At 49.9% G+C, this 27,995-nt stretch overlaps 13 protein-coding genes across 13 annotated transcripts; 6 read left to right on the forward strand and 7 right to left on the reverse strand.

Moving 5' to 3' along the window:
* Positions 1-66: 66 nt before the first annotated feature.
* On the forward strand, positions 67-1,056 carry LTR84_008339 (uncharacterized protein; the record flags this gene model as incomplete). Its single annotated transcript, XM_064851886.1, has 1 exon — positions 67-1,056. The coding sequence occupies one exon, from the start codon at positions 67-69 to the stop codon at positions 1,054-1,056; it is 990 nt and encodes a 329-aa protein (XP_064702127.1).
* A 356-nt stretch (positions 1,057-1,412) lies between these two features.
* Positions 1,413-2,433, reverse strand: LTR84_008340 (uncharacterized protein; the record flags this gene model as incomplete). Its single annotated transcript, XM_064851887.1, has 2 exons — positions 1,413-2,327; positions 2,401-2,433. 2 exons carry the CDS (start codon positions 2,431-2,433, stop codon positions 1,413-1,415), a joined length of 948 nt encoding a protein of 315 aa, XP_064702128.1.
* A 496-nt stretch (positions 2,434-2,929) lies between these two features.
* On the reverse strand, positions 2,930-5,396 carry LTR84_008341 (uncharacterized protein; the record flags this gene model as incomplete). Its single annotated transcript, XM_064851888.1, has 2 exons — positions 2,930-5,108; positions 5,155-5,396. The coding sequence occupies 2 exons, from the start codon at positions 5,394-5,396 to the stop codon at positions 2,930-2,932; spliced, it is 2,421 nt and encodes an 806-aa protein (XP_064702129.1).
* Positions 5,397-6,907: 1,511 nt separating this feature from the next.
* LTR84_008342 (uncharacterized protein) lies at positions 6,908-8,143 on the forward strand (the record flags this gene model as incomplete). The annotated part of the gene is made up of 1 exon (XM_064851889.1): positions 6,908-8,143. One exon carries the CDS (start codon positions 6,908-6,910, stop codon positions 8,141-8,143), a length of 1,236 nt encoding a protein of 411 aa, XP_064702130.1.
* A 348-nt stretch (positions 8,144-8,491) lies between these two features.
* LTR84_008343 (uncharacterized protein) lies at positions 8,492-9,796 on the reverse strand (the record flags this gene model as incomplete). The annotated part of the gene is made up of 1 exon (XM_064851890.1): positions 8,492-9,796. One exon carries the CDS (start codon positions 9,794-9,796, stop codon positions 8,492-8,494), a length of 1,305 nt encoding a protein of 434 aa, XP_064702131.1.
* Positions 9,797-10,518: 722 nt separating this feature from the next.
* LTR84_008344 (uncharacterized protein) lies at positions 10,519-11,562 on the reverse strand (the record flags this gene model as incomplete). The annotated part of the gene is made up of 1 exon (XM_064851891.1): positions 10,519-11,562. The coding sequence occupies one exon, from the start codon at positions 11,560-11,562 to the stop codon at positions 10,519-10,521; it is 1,044 nt and encodes a 347-aa protein (XP_064702132.1).
* A 2,719-nt stretch (positions 11,563-14,281) lies between these two features.
* LTR84_008345 (uncharacterized protein) lies at positions 14,282-16,084 on the forward strand (the record flags this gene model as incomplete). Its single annotated transcript, XM_064851892.1, has 1 exon — positions 14,282-16,084. One exon carries the CDS (start codon positions 14,282-14,284, stop codon positions 16,082-16,084), a length of 1,803 nt encoding a protein of 600 aa, XP_064702133.1.
* A 912-nt stretch (positions 16,085-16,996) lies between these two features.
* On the forward strand, positions 16,997-18,047 carry MOB11 (Maintenance of ploidy protein mob1; the record flags this gene model as incomplete). The annotated part of the gene is made up of 3 exons (XM_064851893.1): positions 16,997-17,438; positions 17,514-17,607; positions 17,663-18,047. 3 exons carry the CDS (start codon positions 16,997-16,999, stop codon positions 18,045-18,047), a joined length of 921 nt encoding a protein of 306 aa, XP_064702134.1.
* A 1,051-nt stretch (positions 18,048-19,098) lies between these two features.
* Positions 19,099-21,013, reverse strand: LTR84_008347 (uncharacterized protein; the record flags this gene model as incomplete). Its single annotated transcript, XM_064851894.1, has 3 exons — positions 19,099-19,466; positions 19,526-19,657; positions 19,708-21,013. 3 exons carry the CDS (start codon positions 21,011-21,013, stop codon positions 19,099-19,101), a joined length of 1,806 nt encoding a protein of 601 aa, XP_064702135.1.
* A 308-nt stretch (positions 21,014-21,321) lies between these two features.
* LTR84_008348 (uncharacterized protein) lies at positions 21,322-22,339 on the forward strand (the record flags this gene model as incomplete). The annotated part of the gene is made up of 3 exons (XM_064851895.1): positions 21,322-21,634; positions 21,689-21,930; positions 21,989-22,339. 3 exons carry the CDS (start codon positions 21,322-21,324, stop codon positions 22,337-22,339), a joined length of 906 nt encoding a protein of 301 aa, XP_064702136.1.
* Positions 22,340-22,880: 541 nt separating this feature from the next.
* LTR84_008349 (uncharacterized protein) lies at positions 22,881-24,288 on the reverse strand (the record flags this gene model as incomplete). The annotated part of the gene is made up of 3 exons (XM_064851896.1): positions 22,881-23,990; positions 24,054-24,172; positions 24,240-24,288. 3 exons carry the CDS (start codon positions 24,286-24,288, stop codon positions 22,881-22,883), a joined length of 1,278 nt encoding a protein of 425 aa, XP_064702137.1.
* A 371-nt stretch (positions 24,289-24,659) lies between these two features.
* LTR84_008350 (uncharacterized protein) lies at positions 24,660-25,289 on the forward strand (the record flags this gene model as incomplete). Its single annotated transcript, XM_064851897.1, has 1 exon — positions 24,660-25,289. The coding sequence occupies one exon, from the start codon at positions 24,660-24,662 to the stop codon at positions 25,287-25,289; it is 630 nt and encodes a 209-aa protein (XP_064702138.1).
* A 444-nt stretch (positions 25,290-25,733) lies between these two features.
* Positions 25,734-26,515, reverse strand: LTR84_008351 (uncharacterized protein; the record flags this gene model as incomplete). The annotated part of the gene is made up of 5 exons (XM_064851898.1): positions 25,734-25,778; positions 25,861-26,056; positions 26,178-26,241; positions 26,352-26,438; positions 26,491-26,515. 5 exons carry the CDS (start codon positions 26,513-26,515, stop codon positions 25,734-25,736), a joined length of 417 nt encoding a protein of 138 aa, XP_064702139.1.
* Between the last annotated feature and the right edge of the window lie 1,480 nt (positions 26,516-27,995).

A 27,995-nucleotide genomic window follows, 5' to 3' on the forward strand; every position in this document is an offset into this window, starting at 1 on the left:
ATTACGGTGCCCTTCAACGTTCCAATCACTCGACTTCACTATCATAACTCCTCCATCGTTGTCAACATGTCCATTGTCACCGAGTTTCTGGACGCCCATCCTCTCGATGACACAGTCCTCAAAATCCAGCGCAATGAGGAATTACTCCTGACCAACCCGGACATGAAGAACTTCAAGAAGCGCGAGCATGAGGCCCTCGGAGTAATTCACTTTCCGACCGAATTCATTCCGCAGCCATTTTCGCGTCCTAGGAGTGTCTACGAGAGCGATCATCTCCGCGTTGAGTGGCAACAGATGAACGGGCGTCAACCATTCTATCACCGCAACGCAGATGCCGATGAGCTATCATTCCAAGTCTCTGGGCCTCGGACGCTGATGACGGAGTACGGCACCGTAGAGCTTCGCCCTGGAGATTTCTCGCGCATACCCGTGGGAGTAGCACACGACAATTTTGGCAGGGGAGAGATCCACATTCTTTTTTACGTTCCTGCTCCCGTACACGAATGTGCACAGGCGAAATTCACTGGAGAACTGCGCATCCCGCCATTTGAAGGGTGGGAGGCCAAAGCGATCCCAGAAGTCATGACTGCTTGTATAGGCGGACCTGAGTGTGATATTGCGGTGGGTCTGGTGGACGAGAAGCTACTTCTGCAACATGCAGACACCATTGATAAGACGAAACGAATCCAAGTCCTTCAGCCAGAGCGTGCAGAAGGAAAGACGGAGTGGCTGTATAAATCGAAACACGTGTGGATTGGGTATACGAAACAGAGTGGTGGGGACTCGGCTGACACTGTATACAAGCGACATCGACAGGCTGAAGAGATCCAGTACCAGGTCAGCGGCAAGCGAACGGTTGTTAGCCAGCGTGGCATTGTGAGTCTCGAACCTGGAGATTTTATCAACATCCCATTCGGTGTAGGCTTTACAGAAGTGGCTCAAGAAGCTAGTGAGCATATCTCGATATTGACTCATAATGTCACCCCTCCCAAGGCTCCGTTCGCGAAGCAGGCCGGACCAACCTCATGGGTTGCTGTACAAACCTTACGAAAATGACTCGATTCGGGAGGTGACAGCCATATCCCAGCACGTGAATAGCATCCTCATTGAATAGGTCCGGTAGAAATCAACGTGAATTTTATGAAACTGTTACATACGCTCCATCGTCCTCTAACGTCTTTATCCATATGAAATCGGCCTGTATCCCAACGACATATCAGTGACTCTTGTATTCGATGTTACCGATGTGTACCCCTAGATGGTATTTAGAATTACCTAATTAGTCAGACTTGCTTATCGCTCAATTCGTATATAAGAAATTTTCCGCAATGTTAGAACGATAGGAATCAGACGCTGGAAAGAACCAAGACTGTGGGAAAGCGATCTGATGCTCCCTGTGGCTTAGATCTAAGCTAGTCCTCCTCGGTGGCCTTTCGTCGATGTTCTAAGTAGAATCTAGCGCCTTCATAGGAACCCATATACAGGCCATTTCCAATAAACGTCCACATAGTACGTATCCCCCCACCTCGGAACAGCCCTCTCATGCCTTCATTCTGAAAGACCTCCACAAAGATTTGAAGCCCGCTTCTGCGGGCAGCATCTCTGCCTTGGGTAGGCGCCAAAACTCCTACAGGATGCTCATTTTGGTGCTTTGCACCAACCTCAAGCATCACTCTCGTCTTGACCACGTCAAACGGAGTCGTAATCCACGCGGCAGCACTACCTGCGATGCTGGCACTCGCTGCCGAAATCTTTGCATGCTCAAAGACCTCTTTAAAAGATTCACCATCTTTCTGTGTCGAACGCCAGTTAATCAAGATTCTCTTGAGGTATTCGAACGCCGGGAATTGAAGTGCTGTGAATGGGAGATCTCGTACGACAAGCGCAGTGTATCCTCTCCATAGCTTTGCAGGATGCTTTCTTAGCAGTCTCATCACTTCCATTGTCGGAGAAGTTTTCTTTTTCCGCCGGTTATCTTGCATAAGGACCTGCGCGTTCTGTTTGAGTACTTCGGCTGGTGCCACGACAGCACAATTCAAAAGTTGGGCTATAGAGCTGCTGATTGAGTGTACTGCGGGTTGAGGAATCCAGGAGGAGCCGAGAGCATATTTGAGGCCTTCATAAGTTGTGAAGAAGACGCCGGAAGAGGGTATAGCGACGAGAATTACCGCGCTGATGCCCTGATACAGACCGCGGTAGAGAGCACGGTTAGCGATGGCCGTCGAGCTTTTGTACGTCTGCTGATATAGGGGTGATTGTAGTCGTGTTTTTAATGTGTCAAGAGGGAAGAAGAGCAAATTAACACTGAATCCGGCGAATGTTCCTGCCTATGCCTTCCTTTAGTAAATACCATTTGGTTGCGATGGTGACTCAATTATAGGCAAGTCTAGGGGCACGGACAAACCAGATATTCAAGCCTATATTTGAAGACATCGTCGGCCTTTCTCGTGGCCAACGTTCTCTTTTGCCTATGGATCTATCCACTCAGCCGCCAACAGCAATCATTGCATGTCCAACACGACACGAGTAAGTAGGACCTACAATGGATATGACCTAGTACGACAGGTAGTAGGCACCTTAACATTGTCTAGAAACTCCGAACCGGGAACAAATACCGGGACTTTATCATTGTGACGTCTTCCCGGAATTATCCAAAGGCTGCCCGTGGACCCACTAGGCCTACTGAGTTTCTGCATCAGTCTAACGAAGTGTTTGAATTGTAGATTCAATACATCACTTTTACGAGTTGTTACGGTGTTTACGGAAAGCTATCATAACGAGCCATGCATGTTGCGCTAGGCTCACGATAACCTATGAGGGCCGGACAGAGGGTCAACAAGGATGTTGTCTTTGCGTAACATCGAATCTAATGCTGCTAACCACTTGATCATTTTCAGTGAGACCCTTTGCATCTTCTGGGTTTTCATCATTACCTGAGCTGTTTATTCCTCCTTAGTGCTAGGTTCGTCAGACTCCACAACTGTATAATATCACTTTCTGCAACCCCCTCTACCCCTGGTGGAGGTTCCATACTCCCCAGCGGTGTTTGTCTAAACTTTCCGTCTTTGTACACCCAGCTCCAAACTTCATCCGACAGAAAGTCCTTGCTCGCCTCGAGGACATCCCACAAAGCGTTGTAGGCATTCCTGACGTTGTTGTAGACCACTGTATCGTAGCAAAAGTCTGGGTGGCTGCGAGAGTCAACCAAAGAGCATCGACCCAATTGCTTCTCTAGTCCCATCACCATCGCCACTAGTTGCCAACTCCAGACAACTGCTCCATGGTAAGCGGAGTTGGTGAAGTTCTGCCTCACAATTTCATTCTCTGAGAAAGCCGGGTTGGCGACAACGATGCCTACCGGCGTCATTAAGCCTGCTGGAAATGGTCGTAATATAGAAAGCGCAGTCCCGTTGAGGTAGCTGGTCAGTCGTGCTTGGTTCGTCCCGTTAAGAAAGAAAATACGACAACATGCGTCGGTATTCATTACCGGAACGATGTCGAGGCCATTGTGCCCTTCCAGAGCTAGAGCGTGATATGATACGTCCGAGTCGATGAGGTCGGCATGCGACGGTCCGTTATAGAAAGTACTGGTTTGAACAAAAGTTTCTAGTCTCTCACGAGCAGTAACTGCCGGAAGGACTACTTTAAAGAATTCCAATGTATGATCCTCCCACACCTGAGCATACTGGCTGGCACGCACGGCCCAGTCTCGCGCATACTCACCAAAGACACTGGTGTTGAACTCCCTTGCTAGTGAAGAGATGGAACGAAGAGCAGCGGGAGCTAAGGCAACGTTGACGTCGAAAGGAATGCGACCTCCACCAATACCGTACGTTGAATCGCGCCATACACCAGTCTCATGGCCTTCTCTGAGATGTATAAGGTTTTCTCGTGTTTGGCCACCAGGGGCGGCGAAGTCAGCAGTTTCGTTCATTATTTTTCTTGCAAGAGTAATAAGTAGATCGCCCCAGGTTAGACCCTTGTTACTTTCGTCAACCTTACCTGCGGGTGTGGAAAGCAAGCCTTCTAGGCGCTTTGAGCCCGCTCCATATTCTCCGAAATATGATTGCATCAAGATTGGAACAAAGTAGTCCGTGTCAACCATGCTGTAGTCACATCGGTAGGATGTAGAGCCAACGCCTTCCTGTAGATTCATGAACGTGGCGTAGTCACCGATGGTCTCTTCATGACAAGCACTACCGTCGGTGCGATTGATTCTCTCCAGTACAGAGCCGATGACTGCCTCAACAACATTTTCGGTCAGGACAGGTAGCAGTACCAGCGTTGAAATCATGTCATCTCGACCAAAGTAGGTGAGAAACCGCCATGCACCTCCCAAGACCTTCTCGGAGTATGACAGGAAAGATAAAGCTTTGGTTTCGTACTGTTGCTGATCAATTAGGCTCTTGTCTTTCAACACGGCATCTAGGCTCAATTGACGAAGTTGGGGATAATTGTAGTGGGCCGAGAAAAGGTACTCTCCTGCTTGAAGTATGGCTTTTTGACCTTTGATCTGCACGTTCCCAGATTGCCTTGGTTCCAAAGTCAGAGTTGTTGTAGTGACGTTGTCAAGCCAGAGCCTCGATATTGAAGCACCGTTGGTCCCAAACTCCTTGACATGGATCCCTTCCTGAAGCATGGGATGAAGAAGACTTGGCCCTTCGGTGAAATCGCGAATAGCTCGAACCGACCCCAAAATCGACAGCGACAAAACAGCTGTTGAGTTCAAATGAAGAACTCCCTTGACTCCCACACTGGGATGGTCTTCTCTTGCAATGTAAATAGGAGCAAGAGGTGACCCGATTGTTGAATTGATGAATTTGATCGCAAGAGTCCCATTTTTCGCATTCTCGGGTTCAAAGAATATGCAAGCCCCACTATTACCTGCTGGCCAGGTGACAATGACTCGTGGTCCGATGACTTTATGATCACTATCCGGTAAAGGGGTAGTAACCAAGACCTGGGCGGCAACATTACAATCTGAATAGAAGTAATTTTCGTAAGGTTGACTACTAAGGTGAAGCGTGGTCGCATTCACCTTCATGCCTGTCTCTTGCATGCAGGTGCCATTCCGGCAAGCAGGTTGGACTCGGTTGTCATTGGTGCAACTACAACAATCAGCAGTGTTGTCAACAGGCAGGAGATGATACTCACTTAAACATTTCAAACCCGTAGCAGTCTGTCCCATGTTTGACTGTCGTTTCACTATCGTTGAAAGAGCATAGAACATCATCCGCATGAGACTCGGTGTGCTGAGTATCTTGCGCGCCTGGGTTTTCCGCCGCGAGGTGAAGACTCACATTAGCCAGTCCAAATTCTCGCAACAGCAACTGGATGCCGACGATGGCGACCAAGATCGTCGAGATCGCCAATGCAAAGTGCAAAAACCTAAACATCTGGCTTGAGTGTACCTTTTGGTGAAGTGATATCTGAGAAATAGAAATAGTATATGTAGATAGAGTCGGCGGAATAGGCTCGAAGAGGGATTCTTTGACCTGAAACTGCTATCTTTAATCATGGTCAACGGAAGTTGAGACCAAGAATACCTGCAATGAAAAGATGATGACGTTCAAGTTCTTTTTCATGCTGAACGAGTTGTACCTCGATTGTTTTCCTACGTCTTCTATAATTGCGCATAGACCCGCGGATCGAATTGCCGTCGGAGGGACTCCATTTTCAGATTGTCTTCGACTGCCGTTTACGTATTTTGATATAGCTGTTGTTAAGGTTTCGTACTCTCGTAACGCGCTGAATTGTTCGGGATTGGTGCTTCCGAATGATTACGATCTCGCATATCTATCCCTGTCCCTCTTGCATTACGCCATAATGTCAAACGTGAATACTAGGATAAGTTGGGTCTCTATAGCAGCGCCAGGCGATCGAGATTTACGTATGCAGTATGGATTAGTCACAATTCGAAAGGTTTGTATCGTTTCCAAGCATTGGAGATTTGAGCTATCCATCGTCAGAAATATTAAAGACGCTAAGTAAAACTTCTTGGGTTTCTCTCCGCAGTAATTCTAGGACAACCATACAGAGTCCTTGTACGAACCTTTAAAAACGAAGACATGGGTCGTGATGGCAAGCAATGTCTAAGTCCAAATCCTCCGACGATTACAGGAGTTTACATTTGATGGTTCACTCGGGTCATTCGGCCGAGTGATGTTTTGGATGATGGCGGCACAATAAGCCGAGAAGTGGCCACCTTGAAGCCACGTCTCTTGCTACCTACGTAGTTGGGCTTCTTGGACATGATACTTCCTGGGAGCGATGAATTCAATGGAAGCGAACTACCTCTAAAGCTGGTTGGGGCTATTGTCAGCGAGCAATGCGGTAAATAGGGGGCAATTTTGGACCGGCCTCAATAACAACACGAAATGATACTTCTGGCAAATTAGCAGCCCGTGGGCCAGCTGTTGGGCAGATCAGACTGGTGGTTCGGAATCCCGATGAGAGAAATCGTATCAGCTTGTCAGACTCGTGAGTTAATCTGATTGTTCGGTCATTGACCTGTATGAATGCTAATCTCTCCCTTGACAGGCCATGCTGCGCTTTGCGTCAGACATCAGCGTGATATCGCTCTGGATTACTGTGGACTCCTCGGGCCTCTTTAAGTGCCTCCGAGTGCGGCTATCAAGCTGGCTTTGATAGTTTTCCGAGGGATCTCATGGTCAAGGGTTGCGAATTCCGAGGGAAGGCACCACAGATCATGTCTTCCACTTCTTCGCGATACGTCCAGGTTCGCTTAATCGTTCTTCATCATCTAAGGAGGAACTTCATCCTCAAAGGATACATCTAATGGGCTATATCTCTGCATCACCATCTCGTTATTTAAGAAACTCTCTATCTTTATCACCTATACTCAACTAGAAAGAGTGCTTCGTTTCCCAGAAACATCAAAGCTGCCATGCGCATCGCTATTGTGGCACCTCTTTTTGAATGCGTCCCACCATGCCAATATGGAGGAACAGAAAGAGTCGTCCACTTCATTGCCGAAGAACTAGTCCGCCTTGGCCATACAGTTACCTTGTACGCCGCACGTGGAAGCAAGACCTCCGGTCAATTGATTGAGTGCTGGAATGGGACATTTCGAGAACACGGGATAGGAGATGACGCCGAGGAAACCAGGGATCCATATACAGCACAGCTGAAGCTAGTCATGTCGGGAAAGACTCCTCATGATATCGTCCATATTCACCATAACACCCATGCTTATCATCCCGCAGTTCTTGAATCTATCAAGACTATTCCGATCGTGTGGACCGATCACAACGCCGTACACAATGACAACAAGCCCGTGATTTTCAAGTCACTGGCTAGGCTCGACATTGGACTGACTGCTCTATCAGAATCGCATAGAAGCACCGTCCCAGACGCAAACTGGTTGGCAACAATCCACCATGGTCTTCCTGCAAACATGTTGACTCCGATGAGAGTCGCTCCTACCTATCTCGCATTCCTGGGGCGCATTGCTCCCGAAAAGGGTATCACGTCTGCAGTCAGGATTTCGCAAGGGGTAGGCCTTAAACTCAAAGTTGCAGCCAAACTTGACAATATCAATCAAGCCTTCTATGAGAAGGAGGTGAAACCTCTCTTTGCCACATCCGAGGTGGATTTCATCGGCGAGATCTCGGAAGCAGAGAAAAGTCCATTCCTGAGCGCCGCTATCGCCCTTGTCTTTCCCATTTGTTGGCTGGAGCCCTTTGGACTTGTCATGATCGAAGCAATGGCATGCGGTTGTCCAGTCGTAGCCTTCAGAGTGGGATCGGTTTCTGAAATCGTTGACCACGGTGTGACAGGATTTGTTGTTGACACCGAGGAAGAGGCTATAGATGCTCTACGACAGATCAAAAGGCTTGACCGAACACGTATCAGACAACGGTTCGAAGAGAGGTTTACCTCCTCCATCATGGCGAAGAAGTACGTGGACGTTTATGAGCGCGCGATAAAACAAGCCAATGCGCTCCAGGAGGCTAAAGCGCTTGAACGGGCGAGTGCGATCCAAGTAGCCAACCTTCGCAAGCGTCCTGGCCTTCTCTCTACGGACCTCCGCTCGCTATCATTCCAAGGGTCTTTCCCCCTTCAGCACCTTCATCAACCTCATTCTACTGGATCCGCAAGTACACTCCTAACCTCTACTTAGCGCCTTCGTCTAGTGGAGTCTATTTTAGATTAGGTGATAGTGAAATCGACTTAGAGAACGAATTTCAGGAGACGCCATTTGTAGAAGTTTAAACCTTTGACAATTGATGGAGGACTTTCTCTTTCATTCATATTTTTTCCTTCCTCATTTTTCAAGATTTGGCGTTGCTCTCGAACGCTTTGGTCATACTGATAGCAAGACTCAAGGGTCTATGTTCGAATCTTACATCTGACTTTTAGCCGGCAGAGAGGCCGTTGCTGCGCAGGGCGAATACTCCAGCCAAAGGACGGGGCTTGCAGTGCTCGCAGACTTCACGATCGGTCGAGTGAAGGTTGCACTTACTTTTCTTCACAGTTTCTCGCGGCCCCCCTTTCCGCTCGATTTTCTCTCGCGAGGCGGGCCACCAATTGCTCGCTTCCACCGTTCATCGATAGTCTGTTTCTCCGTGAGCGATTTGCTCTTCCACAATCTCGCATGTTCCGCCTCATCGGCCCTCCACTTCTTGATCTCAGCGCCAATCCAAAGGGCCGCCTCTCGTGCTGTTCGCTGTGGTGACTCCAGAGGAATCATATGGCCCAGACCATCGAGCATGACACTTTTGACACGCCCTTCTTGAATGCCTCCACTGCCTCCCACTCCTGTCCCTGTCGTGGAGACCTTCGAGTCGTTGAATGTCTTACCTACACCAGAGACGTAACTGTGCTCGGCGAAGATGTATAGCGCACTGGGTCGAAGGGTGGGCAAAGCGTGAAATATTCGAGCGGGTTCTGAACGATAGAAAGGGTGGTTGATCGGTGATGCTGGATTGACGTCGGCGTGAGTCGTGCGGTCAATTCGTTTCCCGTCGTGTCCGAAGCCGGAGTAATTCGGCCGTAGAAACAGGAATGCTTCCTGGGCAGGAGGTGTTGTAAGTGTCACCTTTCCGCTGACCATGCTTGACGGATGAGACTCATTGGTGTCGCAATCGGTGATTTGTGAAAGACCATACTCAAGCCAAAGAGGCATGACTCGAGGATCCCATGCCTGGTAGAATGGACTTTTTCGAAAGGATACTTCAGCCTCCTGACGACTGGGCCATACATTTCTTCGGAAGGTAGAAGCCCTTGCTGGATTGCTCTTTTTCTCCGGTGTTACTTCGGATGAACGAATCTGAATGACCGGGTCAAGTAGAACAACGGTTGTCAAAAGTCTGGGGTGGATGTATGCAAGATCGACAAGCTGTGCTCCGCCAACGCTGTGTCCGATACCGACAATCGGGCGAGGCATGTCTTCTCGTTTGAGATTGATGAGATGAAGGAGGTCTCGTGCGTGATCTGACCAGGAAGGATCATTGCCTAAGGAATGCTGGTTGAGCCGCCCGCTCTCTCCTTGGTGCGCAAGATCTGCTATCCAGATCGCTCGGACGCCAAAGCCATGATGCTTTGCCTCGTCCAGGAGATCTGCCCAAAGTGGCTCGTACAGCTCTTTTGGAATGGCATTAGCATGAGCACCGATGATGGTCACATCTCCCGGTTGGGGGTTAGGATTCTCGAGTGGGATGTATTGTTTGACCTTGAGGTAGAGGATGTCGTCTTGCCCATTGGCCAACGCACGTGGATACTCCCGAATATGCTGGCATGGGATTTCATGCGTAATAATGTTGAATGTCGACATTGGTTTGCTGCTCTTTTTGAATGAGGAAGATAGTTAGTTGTAGGTCGAGTAGATGTGATGGTGATTTGGGCTCCTCGTGGGGTTGGTCGTGAAGCATTTCTTCTCGTAGCCTTTGGACCTCGGCATCTTCGCAAACATGGCGTAGAAGCCTCCTATTCGTCGTTGCGACGTACTCGTATCCAGAGGGATCGAAACCCATGAAATTCAAGGCTATTGTTGTGAACAAGAGGTAGCTTCAGTTCCGAAATCCATTCAGAATATTGGAAGAGTTTCCCTAGGACCAAGGGGTTTCACATGAGGGAGCAGGGAGTGGGGCTGTAATTCAAGTGTGGAGGTGATACCTTGATGCTGTGCTGAATCTCCAACGAATTGGGGTATACTTGTCATGAATCCTCTCTAAGAATGTGAGGCGAATGGTCTAACGTAGTGCCTTCCTTGTGCTGGATAAATGAGCACATATAATACATATTTCCACAAGGTGGAAGCCATACCTTGAAAGGCCAAGTCTAATCAAGAATTGTGAACTCTCGCTCTATCACTAATGCTGTGTTCGTTGCTGGTGGAGTGGTGCCCTTGCATAACACAATAGATGTAAGCTTTGCGCTTCTGGTAAATGTGATGTAACGCAGGCGATATTAATACAGGGCTCAGACATAAACAGAACATTGTGTTCAGCCGGACAGTAATTTTGCCTTGATTTCAGCACGAATTCTTGCGGGTGACTAGCCACGTTTAAATTCTTCCTTTAGGTCCTTGTCCAGATCCAGCCAGTTGGCAGCAATTTGCAAGCCACGAAGCCTCTCCATTTCGATCCGGTGCCAGTCCCAGGCGCCAGATTTGTCGAGTTTCGTCAGGGGTAGCAAAGGCTCTGTGAGAGCGGGTTGGGCAGATGCTGAAGACGCTGCTTCTGCTGCGCTCTCGAGCTTCTCCACGACAGCTGCGGTTACTTCGGCGACGGACTCGGGGATTGGTGCTGCAATGCCATCTGGAGTCGCGGTATCGGATGTTCCTTCGAGGTGTAACAGTTCTGCGATGCTGGATGGAAGTGGTGTGCCAGAAGAACTTGAAGCCGCTTGGGGTGGGCTTGAATTGCTGTTCTCCGGAGCTGGTGGCAGCCAGCCAGCTGCGGCCAGACAACGCGTGGGCGACACCGTGAATCTGCCTTTCTTAACGACGTATTTACTCAATGCAGAAGCCAGTAGGACTTCATCCTTGCCCTTGGTAGCAGGGCGAATGAAGAAGGAGGCGATGACTAGCCATTTCTTATCCCAACCTAGGACACGCGACCGGACTTCGTACCGCTCGTAGGGCTTGACTTCGTGGTGGAAGGAAGTATGTACACTCCCGAGGATGATGCTCAGGCGACCCTTGTGTCCTTCTTTTTGTAAATTCTCTGCACCTTGCTTGAACCCGGCTACCAAGAGTTTGGTCACGAGCGCAGTCCTGCTTTCGTCGAGGTCGGCGAAATAGGTGCTGTTACTCTTGTGCAAGTTGTAGTCTGTTTCGAGCAAAGGAGATCTCGAGAAAATTGAGACTGGTTGGAAGACGGGGTGGGTGTTGTTGATGGACGAGGGGGTGGTGGATGAGGCGGATGAGGCACGTTCATGGTCCTTGAGACGCGCTGCCACACGTGCCCGCGACGACCAATTTGTGAACATGCGATAGAATAATCGAAAATGCCATGATAGGGGCAGGGCTTTGAGGTTGAGCAGCGCGAAGATCAGAGCGAGCGTCCGCCATGATATGATGGATGAGGGGTTCAGCATTTTGGGATTGGGGCGCCGCGGTCTGTGTGCGAGTGGTCAAAAGATGTCTACGATTGTAAAAAGTCGAAAATGGGTCACAGATGAGCAGGTCGGGGATCAGCGCATCCCCAGCACGGAGTTGCCGAGATCCAGCTGATTTGGGTGACGGATTACAGAATAAAGAATGTTTACGGTGACGGTGAGCAGGGCGGAGAACAGCCTGACTTACCTACATTATAATGATGACTGATCAACATGGATGGCGGGGTTCTCATGCATGTGTTCACGATGATAGGCTCTCAACTTGGTCTTGAAGGGTCGAGTATGGGCTATAAGTGAATCCTGTATGAACCATCTCGGTGCCCAGGTAGATTGTGACTTTAGGCTTGAGGGGGAAAACTCATGGGCGGATTCTTATGGAGCGATGCTTTCAAAGCCCGAGGCTGAAAGTGGGAGAGCAGTGTTCCTGCTCTTGAGGTCACAAGGCTCCGGCAGGCCATGGTCAATCCCAATGAGGTGACTTAAGTTCTTAGGATGGATATTTACAAGCACGACTCGAGATCCGCGTTTTCGAATAAAAAAGTCATTGGACTCATGGTCAAAGGCCAAGAAGAAGAGGAATAGGTCTGCCAGATTGTGCTGCTATTTGACATGAGAGCAAAGCGGTTTCCATCTTCTACTCCTGCTGGGTACCTGCTGGGTGCCTGCTACATACCGATATGCTGACCAATTTCTCTGCTGTTGCTTCCATTTGTTTTCGTGACTCCGATAATTCAAGTGCTACGATGTGGGCTGTTTCGGGTCATTGTTAACCGCGGGTGAACAAATTTCGGTAATATCTGCGACAATGTTCCAGGTCGTTGCAGCCTCGTTGGAATGGTCTTCAGGCATGCTGAAACGTAGGTTTGGTATCCAACGCCACATGTGAAACCGAGGCATTTTTGTTCGTTAATCAAGGGCTCACCATGAGTAATTGTCGGTTGAAGTCCATTATTACAGGCCATTGGTCGTAAGTTACCGGACACGAGATACGATGCGCATAGATAGCTGGCCAAAGAAAAACACGGTATACGAAGTATGTGAGTCCAAGCTCGAGGATGAAGAAAATGAAGAAAATGCATCATCTTACTCCGCACTTTCGGTTGATTGAAGCTTGAGGTGCAGGAGTTCCTGCATGAAGGCGCATGGCTCACGAAAATAGAGACCTGTGTTTACAGTGCAGTTTTGGGTCCGGGGGAAGCCTTCGCCGGAAGTCTTTGTCAAAAGGCGGGTCACACGACTTGTTACGATGACTATCCGGAAGCTTGAGCAACGAGACAGATGAATGAGCACACCGCTTCAGCCTAAGCACCAGCTGTGATGGGTCCCTTGGGCCTCGATTCGGGGGGGAAACTCAGCCTTGCCTCCGCCGCCTGGCTCGCTTGGAGATTACGGGTGGTCAGGGCCTAAGAGTAACCGCTACGGCGACCGACCGACCCATGGGAATAGACACCGGTCCCTGACTCCCTGATCGACTCCAACTTCAACTTCAACTGTACCGAGTAAACAATCTGGAACGTACAGCGAGAAGGACTTCCTTCCTCAGGTACCCACTTCGACGACCCATCGGGGAAATCATTTTACCAGCGCATCTTCCATGGTATGGACGGAGACCGCAAGCTTGCTGAATATCAGCCCTGGATATAAGATATCGGTCACCTGCCACGAGATCCTTTTTGGCCCCTGTCTTCGGACGCCGTTCAGTACAATCATAATTGTCCGTCAACTCCGTAGGGCTCTCTCGTGGCCCTGGCTGCCGGTGCCAGTGTTCCGGAGCACAGGTCAGAGCCCTCAGCCCATAACCAAAAGGGCATGGTGGCGGACGGGTAAGAAAAGAAGCCGATCGCTCTAGGCTTCGTAGCCCCCCGTAGCCCCATTGTACTCTCGAGCATGCACCTATTTTAGAGCTTAGCTCGTGTTTCCCAAGCCAAAGGTCCCTTGCATTCTCCGCACCTCAGCAGCTCCCAATGCCCGTCTCAACATGCTTATCATTGGTCCCGGTCAATTATGATTCATCGTGCATCCGTAGAAAAAAAAAAAGTTGAAAGGCCATGATTGTCAAAAGGTGAGTTCAACAAACACGCAAATGCACACCGCGTGAGCCAGCTATAGCTTTCAAGCCAGTAACAGTGCAATCCAACGTCTTTCTTTCTGCTCACCGTGTTCTCACTTCCCTTCCAGTTCCATCTTCATCGCCTGTCTCGTTGTCTATTCGTGCAACCTCCTCTTCTGCCATTCTTGATCCTGGTTCCTGTCTCCTGTCTCCTGGTCTTGCATCTGCAACCTGCACTGTGTCCATGTGTCACCTCTCTTGTCTTGACCACCTTGATTCTTCTCACCCGGATCATTATCGTTCCACCATCGTTTGACCCATTTCAATACCACTCCGCTGCTCTTAGCCTGATACCATAAGTCCACCTCTCTGCTCGTCTCCCCATTCTTGCAGTCGTCCCAGAACTTGGAGCCAGTGCCACCTTCCCGCTCCCCTACTGTTCTCGCTCTCGCTCTCCACGGATACGGCCCCTCGTAGCTTCCTCAGACCGTCGGCAATTGCACTTGGCCAGCCTGACTTCCTTCTGTTGATTTGTATTGTCACCCGGCTCCTCCACCCTTCCATATGCTCTACAAAACCACTCGCCTTCCCATCCTGAGGCCCAACCTCACCAACCTCACTCACCTCATCAAAATCCAGTCCACCACCATGGCCACCACTTCTGCTACTCAGGCTCCCATTGCCAAACATACTGCCAATCTAGGCTCTATTTCTTCTCACGGCCCTCAATCTCCCTTGGCTCACCGTCAAAAGCATACCCTGCCGACGGCCCATGTTCCCAACCGCTCTGCCCACTACGACACTTCTCTCTCCATCCCAGTACGGAAGTACCTCCAGACATATGGTCTGACCCCACCTCGTGCCGAGAGCTACGAGATCCAAAAGAAGAGATGCCTCGCCCAACTGGCTCTCAAGAGCACCGACATTGAGAGGTTTCTGTATCTAAGCACTCTCCGCTACAACAATGTCCATTTGTTCTACAGACTCTTAACCGACCACTTCACCGAGTTGACTCCTTTGGTCTACACCCCCACCGTTGGAGAAGCCTGTCAGAGATGGTCAGAAATCTACCAACAGCCAGAAGGCATGTATCTCAGCTTTGAAGACCGAGGCCATCTCTCGAATATCATTCAGAACTGGCCTCAAGCACACGTCGAAATTACTGTGGTGACCGATGGCTCCAGAATTCTGGGTCTTGGTGATCTCGGTGTTGGAGGCATGGGTATCCCAATTGGCAAGTTGGCTCTATACACGGGTTGTGCCGGCATTCGACCCGAAGGCACTCTCCCTTTGACCGTGGATCTGGGAACTGGCAACAAAGCACTCTTGGAAGATCCTCTCTACATGGGCAGCCGTCGAGAGAAAGTGACTGCGGAAGAGGAGAAAGAGTTTCTAGACGAACTCATGGCCGCATTGAAGGATCGTTGGCCAGATATCGTGATCCAGTTTGAGGACTGGAAGAATCCATTCCCCTCGTTGGAACGATATCGCCATGACTATGCCATGTTCAACGATGACATCCAGGGAACCGGAGCTGTCATCATGGGTGGCATTATTGGTGCCGTCAAGCAATCTGGTGTTGCTCCCAAAGATCACCGCGCCGTCTTCTTGGGCTCCGGGTCCGCTGGTGTCGGCGTGGCCAAACAGATCGTTGATTACTTCGTCAAGGAGGGATTGACCGAAGAAGAGGCCAAGAACTGCTTCTGGCTTGTCGACAGCAAAGGCCTCGTCACCTCGGATCGCGGAGACAAGCTTGCAGATCACAAGATCTATTTCTCACGTACCGACAACAAGGGCGAACAGTACAAAACTCTGGATGATGTGATTGAGTACGTCAAGCCCACCATTATCATGGGTCTCAGTACCATTGGTGGGGCATTTACCCCGGAGATTTTACAGAAGATGGGTAAATGGAATGACCGACCAATCATCTTCCCGCTTTCCAACCCATCCTCCAAGTCGGAATGCACATTTGAAGAAGCCATCTCCAACACCGACGGTCGTGCTCTATTTGCTTCCGGCTCACCCTTCCACCCGGTCACTTATAACGGCAAGCAATACCACCCGGGTCAAGGGAACAACATGTACGTTTTCCCCGGTATTGGACTTGGAACGATTCTTTGCAAGGCTGTGCAAGTCACTAGCAACATGATTTATGCTTCGGGCGAAGCTTTGCCAACCATGATTACCGAGGAAGAGAAAGACCTTGCTCTTCTGTACCCTGGAATTACTCGCATTCGGGATGTTAGCGCCCGAGTGGCGCTCTATGTGATTCGTGCGGCACAGAAGGACAATGTAGACCGTCTTCATTCTCTTCGAGACATGGACGATGACGCCTTGGAGGCATGGATCAAGGAGAAAATGTACGACCCTCACAACGAGACAGCAGAACTGGAGAACGAACTTCGTGATATTGTCCAAGATTTGAGCGTCAGCTCACCCAGATTGTGAAAGATTGGCTGAGGAGTGACCAGCAATCGTGGAGCTTTTTCATTGCGGACAACTATATGGCTTTTTGGCATGGAATTATGGATGAGCAAATCGGCGTATACCTATCTCTAGCCACATGGTGGTATGGGGGAAGAATGGGACTGGCTGGGCTTGGAGATGCTCGCGCAATGATGCGCTGGAGCCCGAAAAACATACCTGTAACTGATGTATGAAGTAGCGCTGTGAGATACCCTGTGCTTGGAGAATGCAGAGAGCTCTTGTGAGCTAGATTTTCAGCAATTTCACTTTTCCATGATTTAAAGAGTTTGACACCTGACAAGACATTGTCAATTGTATGGCTAAAGTAGAAACCCTCACGGACGTCGACTGCCCTTGGTTTATCCGAAGTGAGCGGAAAAACATGTCACCGAGTGCGTTTGGTGGTTGCCCATGACAACATGTGTCACTGCCGCTGGTCAGTCCCCTCACCGCACTTGGTGCCCTTGGATCCAGTTTCATCGCACCGACACTGAATCATCCACGGCATGTGAAATTCTTGCAGACTGCGGCCATCCATGCAACTGATTTCTTGACTACATTCTCTCATCAGACTCTCTACTTTGGTCCGCAGTGAATCTTTTACAACCTACCACCCTTCGTTGCAAACCGAGTTCTTTAAGAAAAGACCATCAACGGTGCACTTTGAAACGACCGACAATGTGAGTGTCAAGCCACCGCGTCCATCACATCAAGTGGTGCACTGTTGCGCGCACTTTGACCATCCACTGATTATTGGAATGTATTCATTCACATAGACACGGAGACGGGCACACACATACACACACTTCCGCGCGACATTCACTCTGACTGCCTGCGACGACCACCTACAACACCTACTTCTTCCTACTCTTCTTCCACAAACGAGATCTCACCATGACCTCGTTGTTAACCACAATGTTCGTACCGTTGACTTCTTCTCCCGTTGCACAGGCCTTGCCGCCTCATTGTACCCTCAAACAATCATCTTCCTGTGTCACCATCAATTCCTACACTTTTCTTGACAGCCCTGAACCTTCTTTGATCAGCTCATATTCCCCCACGTCTCGTGCTGAACAGCTGCTGCGGTCCTCCGCATTCGGTTCTCCATCTCCTTCACCTACAAAGCCCCAGAAGTCACAATCCTCAAGTATTGACCCATCTTCACCCTTTAGCAATGCCCGCACCCGGGGTCAATTCAAACCGCGAAATGCCACCAAAGGGACCACTAGCTACCAACTGAGACAATTCGCAGAGGCAACTCTAGGAAGTGGCAGTCTGAGACAGGCGGTCAAGTTACCCGAAGGCGAAGATCTGAATGAGTGGCTAGCCGTGAATGGTAAGGGGATAGATGAAAAAAGAGGATGTTCCGAGACATGGTCAGGCTGACAGTTCGATTGTTGTTTCTTTGCAGTGGTCGACTTCTACAACCAGATAAACCTCCTCTATGGATCCATCACAGAATTCTGCTCTCCACAAACATGTCCCGAGATGAAAGCCACTGACGAGTAAGTAGAAGCCCCGTTCTGTTCTCTGCCCACCCTAATTGACTAATCCGACCAGATTCGAATATCTCTGGCAAGACGCAGCGTCCGGCTATTCTAAACCGACCAAGATGCCCGCTCCAGAGTACATTGAGCACCTGATGACATGGGTGCAATCCAACATCGACAACGAATCCACTTTCCCATCCCGCATCGGGGTCCCCTTCCCGAAGCACTTCCCATCCACCGTCCGCCAACTCTTCAAGCGCCTCTACCGAGTCTACGCCCACATCTACTGCCACCACTACCAGGTCATCGGCCATTTGGGCCTGGAACCACACTTGAACACTAGCTTCAAGCACTACGTTCTGTTCATCGACGAGCACGACTTGGCCAAAGGCGGCGGCAAGGATTACTGGGGTCCACTCGGTGACTTGGTCGATAGCATGTTGAAGAGTGAGTGAGTGGTGACTGGTCAAAACGCATGTGAAGTTCAAATTCAAATTCAATATGCACGCTAGAGCGGGTGGTGTTTGGATCAGAATAAAGAGGAATGTCGAGGGGTCGGGATGATTTTCTGCATTCAGAGAAAGTCCCTCCACGGAAACATGATGCCCCTTGGTTTTGAGCCGCGGTCCGGGGGTGATTTTACGGACCTGGGGAAGGAAAGGTTATGACCGATGCTCATGGCGATAATGGAAATGGCAATGGCGTTCCGTCTTCTTCTATGTGTATTTACGTGTATGAATAATGCTGGGGTTCAAACCCGAAAGCCTCGAGTACCGAGGTACTTGGGTAGTACTCTGTACTGTGCCTAACCTGGCCGTGACAGGGTTTGGGTGCCAAGCAGAACAGAGTGAGGCTGAATTTCAACTCAGCTTGGAATCACGAACTTGAATGCTACCCAAGTACGAAACCACGAGCACATGTCCCTTTCCCCCTTTACTTTTCTCTCCGAAACCACACGTTTCTCTGCGAGATGTTCAACAATTGCAAGTGCAAGTTGAACCAACCGTTGTCTGCGGGCAGGGACTCTACGCGTGGTTCTACCAGCGAAACTGTACCTTGTTAGGTAGTGAGCATGTTGAGCTTGGGAGTTTAACCAAGGGGTGAACTCAGATTGAAAATTGCTAATCAGCAGTAGCCAAGCTCATTGCGCATTGAGCTCGCTCGCTACTCACACATGAGTCGCGTTCTTGGGTATTCCTTCGCATGGTCCGCAATGACATGTCCTGTACACTGCCGCGATTACTCCAATATCCTTTCCGAAGACGCCACGCAAAAACACTTGGGAAATCCGCCTGACTGAACTGTTCGATTTATATCCCTGTCCGTGGGTTTTGCGTTCCTTATGGCTTTCCTGGTTGACCAGTACCCGCTAGCGGCCGTATTGCTGTAGCGTGCGACAGAAATGAAGCGTGCCGGTGCCTGTAACTTGCGAGGGTCCATATGGGCAAGGGTAACCACCTTCCGTGAGCGCCCAATCAACGTACCTAGGGACTTGACACAACAATCCTAAACGTCATTGTAGTTCCCTATCCTCCGAGGCGTAGCCCAGGGCAGCATGTCCAGTGGCAAAAAGCGTCGCTTTCTTCTAGGGTTGGAGTGAGATAGATCGATCTGGTTAGCTAGCAATTCTTGAGTCGCAACTGGCGCTGCGCTACGGTCTGTGTTTGTACATCTGATGCTGTCCGCGGCCACAGGTCTCGCTTGAATGCGACTAAGTGCATGGAGGACTATTCCCCGAGACGCATCGTAGCTTTTTCGACGATCTGTTTCTATGGAGTCTTCCGAGTAGCTTGGCGTGCTTGCGAGCTTGCTCCGTCGGTTCGATTCCCAACTGTCCAGGGCATCAAGAAGCTGCATATCAATGCGGTCTTTCGCTATTGAGCAGATGAGTATGTGACTTGTGAGCCTCGTCGTCAAATAGCCTGGCACTTACGCTGCAATGCGCTTGTCAGACCTTTCCCCCCGGAGATCATGTCGTTTACCCAGTTGCGAAATTCTGCGTCCACATTGGCCAGTAATGGATCATCGAAGGCGACGGATGGTTCTTGATCCTGATGAACTGAATCTATGCCAAATTATTAGCATGGTTTCATTAGAATGGGACTCAAAGTTTACCATCAGCACTCCTCTTATGTTTTTCCAGGTCCAAGACTGAAAATTTATTCCATAGCTTCGAAGCCTTCTGGTCCAGGTGATGTGCCCAGAATATTGTACACAGCTGGATCCCTTCCGGATCAAGGACTTCCATTACGAAGGAAGTTTCCCGATTGAAAGCGTCTAGCATGTCCAATGTATCATCTCCAAGGAGAACCTCACAAGGAAGATCGTCCAGGACGTAGAACCATTTACCTTCCCACTCAGACTTGGGACGCTCAAGATCGGCAGAGAATCTTGTGAAGATATGATGGGATATCTCACCAAAAGTTCCGTCAGCAAATTGGACAGCCATTGGTGTTTCAAGAGCTTTAGCTCTCTGTGTAGACTTTTGAACAAACTTGCTCGATACTAGATCCATCTCCGACCCCGTGTCAGCATGTGTATCCACCATAACAGAATCCACATAGCATCTGAACCTCTCCCTGGCGTATCCGATATGTAAGACTGTGGGATACCCAGATATCGGCTCAAATCTTCGACGGAGGCGACTATGCCTGTGTTTGGTGAGAGTATCGGAATTTCTGAGAAAAACTCCGCCCAATATGACGGGGCGGATGAGACTCTCAAAGACGTGGAATATGCACGTAAACAATATCTCTGGCTGTTTGGAGAAGCACATTTCTAGCTCGATAGTGCCTAACGACCAGCTCGCCTTGCCGTTGGCGAGGATGAATTTGCATGATCGACTTGGATCAATCTGATCCAGGACCCCAAGCTCACCCGCAATGTCGTTTGAGAGAATGTTTTGTTCAGATCCTGTGTCTGGGCAAGCAAGGATCTCGCTCCCTCTTAGATTTATCGGCGCATCCCATTTGAGTTTTGATCGTCGAAGGTGTGGTTTCAACTCTCCGTCTGATGGTTGAGCAAGAGTAGCAAAATCAGACGACGGCCTTTCTTGACTTTCCATCAAATTCTGCATGTTCCAAACTTTGCGAAGAAAAACTGCAGGCTCGTTTCTCCACCGACTGACGTCAGATGATTTCCTCCTAATTACCCGGTTGAACAGCTGTATTTGCTCGTTCGACCATTGAGTTGGATCGTAGTACTTTCGTTGCTGCCGCCACCACAAGAGGTGCGATCGGTTGTGTTCGGAATGCCCACTGACATCGATAAAAGTCCGGGTTGAGTGACTGGAGCGATGAACTCCTCTTCTTTGCTTGAAAATTTGTTCGTCGACAGCCTCGTTAGTAGCGAGAGATACTGAATAGCGGTGCGATGAAAAGTTGTGCAATTCACCATCAGCTCTCTGAGAGTCGTCTGCCATTTCTATGTCCAAGTATTTGTCGATGACAGTGAAGCACAGGTCTGTCTTCTAAGATTGTGCAAGATCTCAGCTGGGGCAGTACAATTCACAAACATCTCTGGAAGATGCCAGTGGGCAGTCTGCCTTGTTGCCTTATGATGGCGGGGTTCATGGCAGCAGCCAATTAGTGATATTGTACGTTTCATCTGCCTCATTGACAGGCAGCCTCATCCTTGGCAGACAACGAGATGTGTTGGCAGCTGAGAGAGAGAGTAGCCACCATTGTTATCCTTACCAGAGTCCAATCTGTAGATTACAATTGCTTCAAGATGGAGTATATATCTGGTTATCAAGGCCTTGCGCGATTCATGGTCCGCGACAAAGATCGAAGTCCATGCATATTTCGCACATTTGACCGCCTGGCAGTTCGCAACCTCCTTTACCTGCAGAGTGAGCTCTTAAGTATTGAGCATCGTCTGGAAGCCCTGGATCATGCAGATATTCGAGCGTCGATGGATGTGAAGGCATGCTTGAGAGACTGGAACACTATGAAAGTCGAAGAAGCCGATGAGTCAATCCGGTGTCAGATTGAGGAGCGCGCACAATTAGTTCAGAAGCTGAAGATGGCGATGAGAGATTACCGTATGGATGCGAAATTCAGTGCGCACAGATGTTGAGACTGACATGTTTGTACAGGGGAGATGCTGCTGCTAGAACACCAGATCAGAGCGATCGAAAGGCCCAGTCAGAGAACTCTCGAGGCTGTACGAAACTGCTTTAACAATGTCAAAAGCTCGCTCAGTCCTGGTGTTCCAGCACTTGATGGCCTCAATACAAGCATTTTTGATAATGCCGATGATCTGATTTCGCTTAAGATTGCAACGGACGACGATCGGCTTACCCGGTTCCTGCAGAATACATTTCCAGTGTTCTTCGCAGTAAGTCCCTCCAAGGCCCCAGCTGACCGTGGTTGAGTGCTAAACCCTTGGGTAACAGAAGAGGGCGCCGGAATCTGACGTTGAAGCACAGAAGCGAGGGATTGGTAGCAACCTCGACAGCCAATTACTATACTATTCCGAGCGACGTCTCCATGCTTTTGTCGTGTTCATCTACATAGCATTAGCATCATGCTTGCTCTTCGGTGCAATGTTCAATCTGTACTTCGTGGAGAGCAACACAAAGCGGCTTGGCTTCATTGCCGGGTACACCATAGCATTTGCAATCTGCGTGGGCTTCTTGACGAACGCTCGGAGGGCTGAGATTTTCGGGGCGTGTGCAGCGTATGCGGCAGTTCTTGTGGTTTTCGTAAGTGGAGGGCTGAGTGGCAATATGCCCCCAGGCGGATGAGATCACTGAATTTCTTCATTGGAGTGATCGGTGTAATATAAGCGTCCTAAATGCAGCAACAATACGCAGGCCTCGTTGAATCGAAATGATGGACTGTAGTGGCGTTGGCTGTACTCCCTGAGGTTCTCCTATCAGCGAGAAAGAGAAAGAATGGTGAAAGTGCAAAGGCAGATCCCAGGACGGAATCAGTAGTAACTGGCAAGTGCATGTGAAACGGCACGAATAAGGAAGGGACGAGTAAGTTGAAGTCGTTCATGGCGCATCTCTCATTGTACATATCAAGTGTGTGAACTGCCTCCCGCGGATAAACCATGGATAGGCTTAATTGAGTGACCCAGCAGGCGACACGTTTGTGATCGCCCTTGGTCCAGCTTGCTTTCACTGCTTCGCTAGTTTTGTGTGCCTGGCTCCATTGTTTCCATTTGACATAGATCACAGTAGTGGTTTTCTGGCCAGTAGTCGAATCCCTGGCTCATTGCTCACCAGGAAACACCACGGAGCACATTGAAAAGAGTAGGCAGGCACTCGGTACCAGTAACAGCTAGTACCCACCCCTTCCTCTATAATTGCCGCCGAATCCACCTTGAGGGCCACCACGCCAACCGCCACGCATCACATCGTCACTGTACATGCGGCCAGGGCCACCACCTCGAAAGCCTCCCTGTCCGCCAATAAAGGAGCCTCTACCGGACAGTGGGCCAGGGGCAGCGCCTGCACCGACACCGTTTCCGTAATGCGAGGTGCGTGAGTTATAAGCTGGTGGTCGCTCATCTCGACGATATGAGCCTCGGTCTGGACGACGTTCGTAACGACCTTGATCACGATCTCTAGCTCGATCCCGGTCCCGATCCCGTTCACGTTCGCGCTCACTTTCACGTGGGCGTTCCCTTTCGCGATCTCGTTCTCGTTCTCGCTCATACTCTCGATCCCGATCTCTGTCACGGTGTGAGTCATCCCGTCTTTCGTCCTTTTGCTCGACTTGTGAATCATCGAATCCATAGCGGCCATCTTGCACCTCAGGCTCGGCACGTCTTGCATCATGCCCCTGTTGATCATGGTAAACTGCAGAAGATGTATCTTGACCCATCTCAACGTCGTCCATCACATTATCGTGCACGGATTCGGGTAGCGTGTCTGATAGAGTCGGTTCCACGGCATCGATTAGATCAGTATGCTTAGCCTGTGAAACGAAGGTTGTGGAAGCACTGGCAGGCTTTAGGGACAGGCGCAGAATCCTGCCGTCGGCTTTTTGTTTGTCGTACATGGAGATGACTCTATCGGCGATATCTTTTTCGGTGAAGATCATTTCTGCAACGACGGTGGGAGTCACAGAAACCAGGCGACATGATAACAATCCATTGGAACCTGTACTATCCAAGATTTGGTCTGCCAGGGCTGATTCAATGTCGGCGGCAGTAGTACCCGGAGCAAAGTTACGGGCTTCCACCACAAAAGGACCAGCTTTGCCCTTGATGCTTAGACCTGGGCCTTTCGTTCTTGACTGTGAAGGGAGCACATTTGCTTGACCGGAAGTGATGGCGGATGCAATGCGGTTGGAGCGAGCATTCTGTGGTTTTGTAGAGGAAGGTCTTGAAGGCGGATTGAATGAGTTGCTCCTCGGTGAGCCGGTGCTGTTGACCGAGGAGGATCGCTAGAGAGAGATCAATATTCGGAACTCTAACTCTGGCCAGATTTGCTTGTAGGCGCGTCATACCTTTGTGATTCTGCTGGCTAGATCCGAGGGGCGGGAATTTGGTCTAGTGGGAAGGTTCTTGTCTTTCTTCTTGCCAAATATTTGAGAGGCGAGAGCTTCATTCCTCTTCTTGTTTCGATCTGGATGGTGTTGTCAGCGACACGGATACGGAGGTTGCTGATGCTGTCATGGAGAACAACAACTCACCAGCTTGAATGATGTCGTCAAAACTGACAGCCGTATTCACTCTCGCCATGGTTGTTGTAGAAAGAGAGCAAGGTTTAAAACATGAGCTTGAATGGGACGCAAGGACTAGATGATAGAAGGTTCCAAATTTTCAGCGACGACGAGGTCCGCAAAGTTGGAGAGTCGGTTGGAAGTGACCAAAGGATGGGGGAAGGCGCGATGGGGATGGGAGTTGAGGATCAACATTCCATGTCCAGCCGCACCTGCCTCCGATAAATAAAAAAGTCTTGGCAGTCGCGATTTCCGCGATGCAGGCTCAGGCTTGACTCTGCGTTCCTCACCCCGAACTTCACTCTATCTACCACCACGTCAATCAACACCTCAAATCTATCAGCCCTCACCCTCGCTCTCTAAGCCTCTAAACAGAGGGCTACAGACATCATGTCAACCGCCCTCCGACCCGTCCTCCGACCTCAACACCTCCCCAGTCTCCCATCCTCAACATCAACCTCAACTACATATGTTTGTCAATCATGCCGTCATGCCCGTCTTCTACGCCGTCCAAAGAGACCCTATACATTCACTCAACTAGTTACTCTCTCCGACGGTAGCGCTTTCACTATGCGCACCACCTCTCCCGTCCCAGTCTACCGGTCCAACAGAGATACTCGAAATGCCCCGATGTGGAACCCGAGCTCCAAGGATCTAATGTCTGTGGAAGACGATGAAGCAGGCCGATTGGCGGGTTTCAGAGCTAGATTCGGTCGCTTCTTCGATGCTGCCTCAGCCAACCCGACAGTCGCTGACACCATCCCTGAGGAACCCGTCCAAGATCAGGTGGAGGCAGATCCTGTGCAAGCAGCGGTCGAAGGGAAAGTCGACGCCAAGGGACCTTCGCCTCAATCGACGCAACAACTACAAACGAGGCAGAAGAAGAAAGAAATTCAGTTTGAAGACGAAAAGAACGAATTTGAGGAGGATGATATGAATCTATTGGATCTGATCAATTCCTTTGGTAGACAAAATCCACCACAGGAATCCACCAGGAAAGATACAGGTGGTAAGAAGTGAGGGGATCGAAACAGATCATTCAATGTATCACATTATCATGTACAGCATATATACACCACAAGCCTGGCGTCCTCGATGTAGGTGTATGTCGAATCCATGGCCTCCAAAGCCTTCATTTCCAATCCAGTTCCTGAATGAGATTTTGTAATGTGTATGCTTGAGGAGGCCAAGCTTGCTGTCTCGAATGACCGATTATGGAGCTGGCTTGTTGGCTGCTCCGTCCAAGTCGAGCAGTGATATCCTAGAGTCGAGTTGGATCACCGTAATTATTTGCTCCAAGACCATTATTACGGACGAGGTCCACTGAAAACGGAGTCAGGCATAGAGCCATCATAGACTCTGCAAGTTACCTGAGAACGAGCCTCATCGTCCTCAACGGTGAACCCTAACAGTTTCGCCCCTTGATAAATCACGATCATCACGACCAAATTCTTTTTTTCCATCCTACCACCACTCCACACCACCAAGCCCGGCCTCCGCCATTGACGCCTATCAAGAGACAAAATCAGCATGTCCCACTTGTCCGCCATCATTCGTGGCTTCATCGGAAAGGACATCAAGATGAGCATACCTCGATAGAGTACGGCACTGCACGCTCGAGCACAGCTTCGCCAGCCGCGCCCGCAGCACCGCCACTCTTGATGGGTGCTTTGGGCGCCTGATCGACCCATTTCTCCGCTTCGATGCGCAGATTCACCACCGTGCCGATGTCGAACCATAGTTCGGATTCTTCGGTTCTCCAGACCCAGGTTTTCTCGGTGGAGTCGCTGGTTGGAGATTAGATGCGATGATGCGATGATGGTGGAGAGGTGGTGAGGGTGGGAGATGGTACTGATGTGCGCATGGAATGGGATGGGATGGGATGGGAAGGGAAGGGAAGAGACTCACTATTCACAGCCCTCGAAGAGCATGGTCTGGGGGACGAAGATGTCTTCGAAGAATTGTGTCGTGACTGTGTTGGGATTGGAAAGTCAGTGCTACTTCTTTGCAGGTCTCGTTGTATGGGACTTGAGAATCACTCCATTCGTTGTCGGCATGCGCTTCTTCACGGACTTGACTTACTCTGAATACCGTTCGGGACACATTGCTGAACTGTTCCCGTGACGATCTCGCCTTTGAATGGTCGGAAGACAATCATGCGGAATTCCACTAAGACGACACGAGGACGTGTTAGATTTGATTTTCGAAACTGTTTCCAGACTCTGTGGAAATGTGGACCTCGCCATCTGTGGATGGAAGGAGGGTCGAGTTCAGAACCTACCGTTGACATTGGCATTTCCAGTCCCGTTTCCGATCAAGCCATCCGATGCTTTCAGGAGATCGTACATGCAGATACAAAGTCCGACATTCTGGACGACCTAGTCGTTGCGAAAGAAAAGGTAAGTAAGCAAGCAGAAAACGAATCAAGTCCTAGATGTCGATGTCTCCAAGACGTACTTTGTTCGAGTATTTCTCGTTGATTCTGTCTTCCAGATCGTTCCGCGTGATCTGGTTGTTCCGGAATCCGTGAGGCGGGATTTGAACCAGATCAGAAATTGTAGTCTAGATCAAGACGTGAGCGCTGGTTTTACTTTGACAGCCAAATCGAGGGTAGAGTGACTTGTGACCTACTAGGATAAACATTTCATTCAAGATATGTCAAGGCGCTTGAGGTGGTTCGCAGCTGGTGGAGATTGCTAAGGCCTCGTCACGCATATTAAAGAAATATGACCGGTCTATTGATGATTGTAATTTGATATGTGCGTGTTAGCCATGAGCATAAGACTGAGTCGAGGCTGAGGACAAGATCCGAATCATTCACATGAAGAATCGAACATTGGATGCCAAGGTTTGGGGAAACTGCTCGCGACTCACCCCTCTTTAGGACGAGGGTGATGCCGCCCTGTGCTCACCCCGGTCGCGCGTGAGTCAGGGTGAGCCGGGTGAGTGATCACCCGTGTCTCACTGGTCGTGGGGGCGAAAAGCTATGGCGCCTTGGCGCCAATGGTTGCGGCAATCTCCCTGCTCACCCTCGTGGATACCCTTGCGGACGGCCGTGATTGGCTTTCTTGATCCATCGCTGTGTCGCTCGCCATGGCGCAGGGCTCGTCCAATAGAACCACGATCGTTCTCAAAAGCGGCGTCTGTGCACGCACACTTCTGGGCTGGCTTCCGCCGGCTTGCTTTGCTTAGAGTGGTAAGGAGCGGCCATCTTTGCTGTCGACCGCCTACCACTTACACTCAAGCGGCCAATTCTGCCGGGCTTTCTCACGCTTAGGTGTAGGATAAATAGAGGAGATTACCTCCTCGCTGCTTTCACCAGAGTCCACGTCCCCAAGATATCCCACCGTCGCCGCGTCCCTCTCCAGTTTTGACTTACCGTTTAAACAAAGCTGGCACTCGTGTGATCACCACTCGTTGGAGAGAACGATCCAAACCTGCGCGAGTTCGATCGACCCCTTCCAACGAATTCCTGCTGGCGATATGCCTTCCACCGCCTCTGCTTGCTACCCTCCGATCTTTTCGCGCCAGACTACTTTAATGTCCTGGCCTCTATACTTATCACTATCATATGTCCTTCCCATATAGCCAATTTCAGCCCGTGGGACGTTTCCAACTCCTGATTTACCCTAAGAATCGACAGCAGACTCAAAATCGCAGTTTCGACACGCTGTATGGTTGTACTTCCACTAAAACCTACCGCGGGTCGAGAGGACACCTGATCTT

This window comes from Exophiala bonariae (assembly GCF_035927105.1).
Source record: "Exophiala bonariae strain CCFEE 5792 chromosome Unknown scaffold_30, whole genome shotgun sequence".
In the NCBI taxonomy this organism is placed as follows: Eukaryota; Fungi; Ascomycota; class Eurotiomycetes; order Chaetothyriales; family Herpotrichiellaceae; genus Exophiala; species Exophiala bonariae.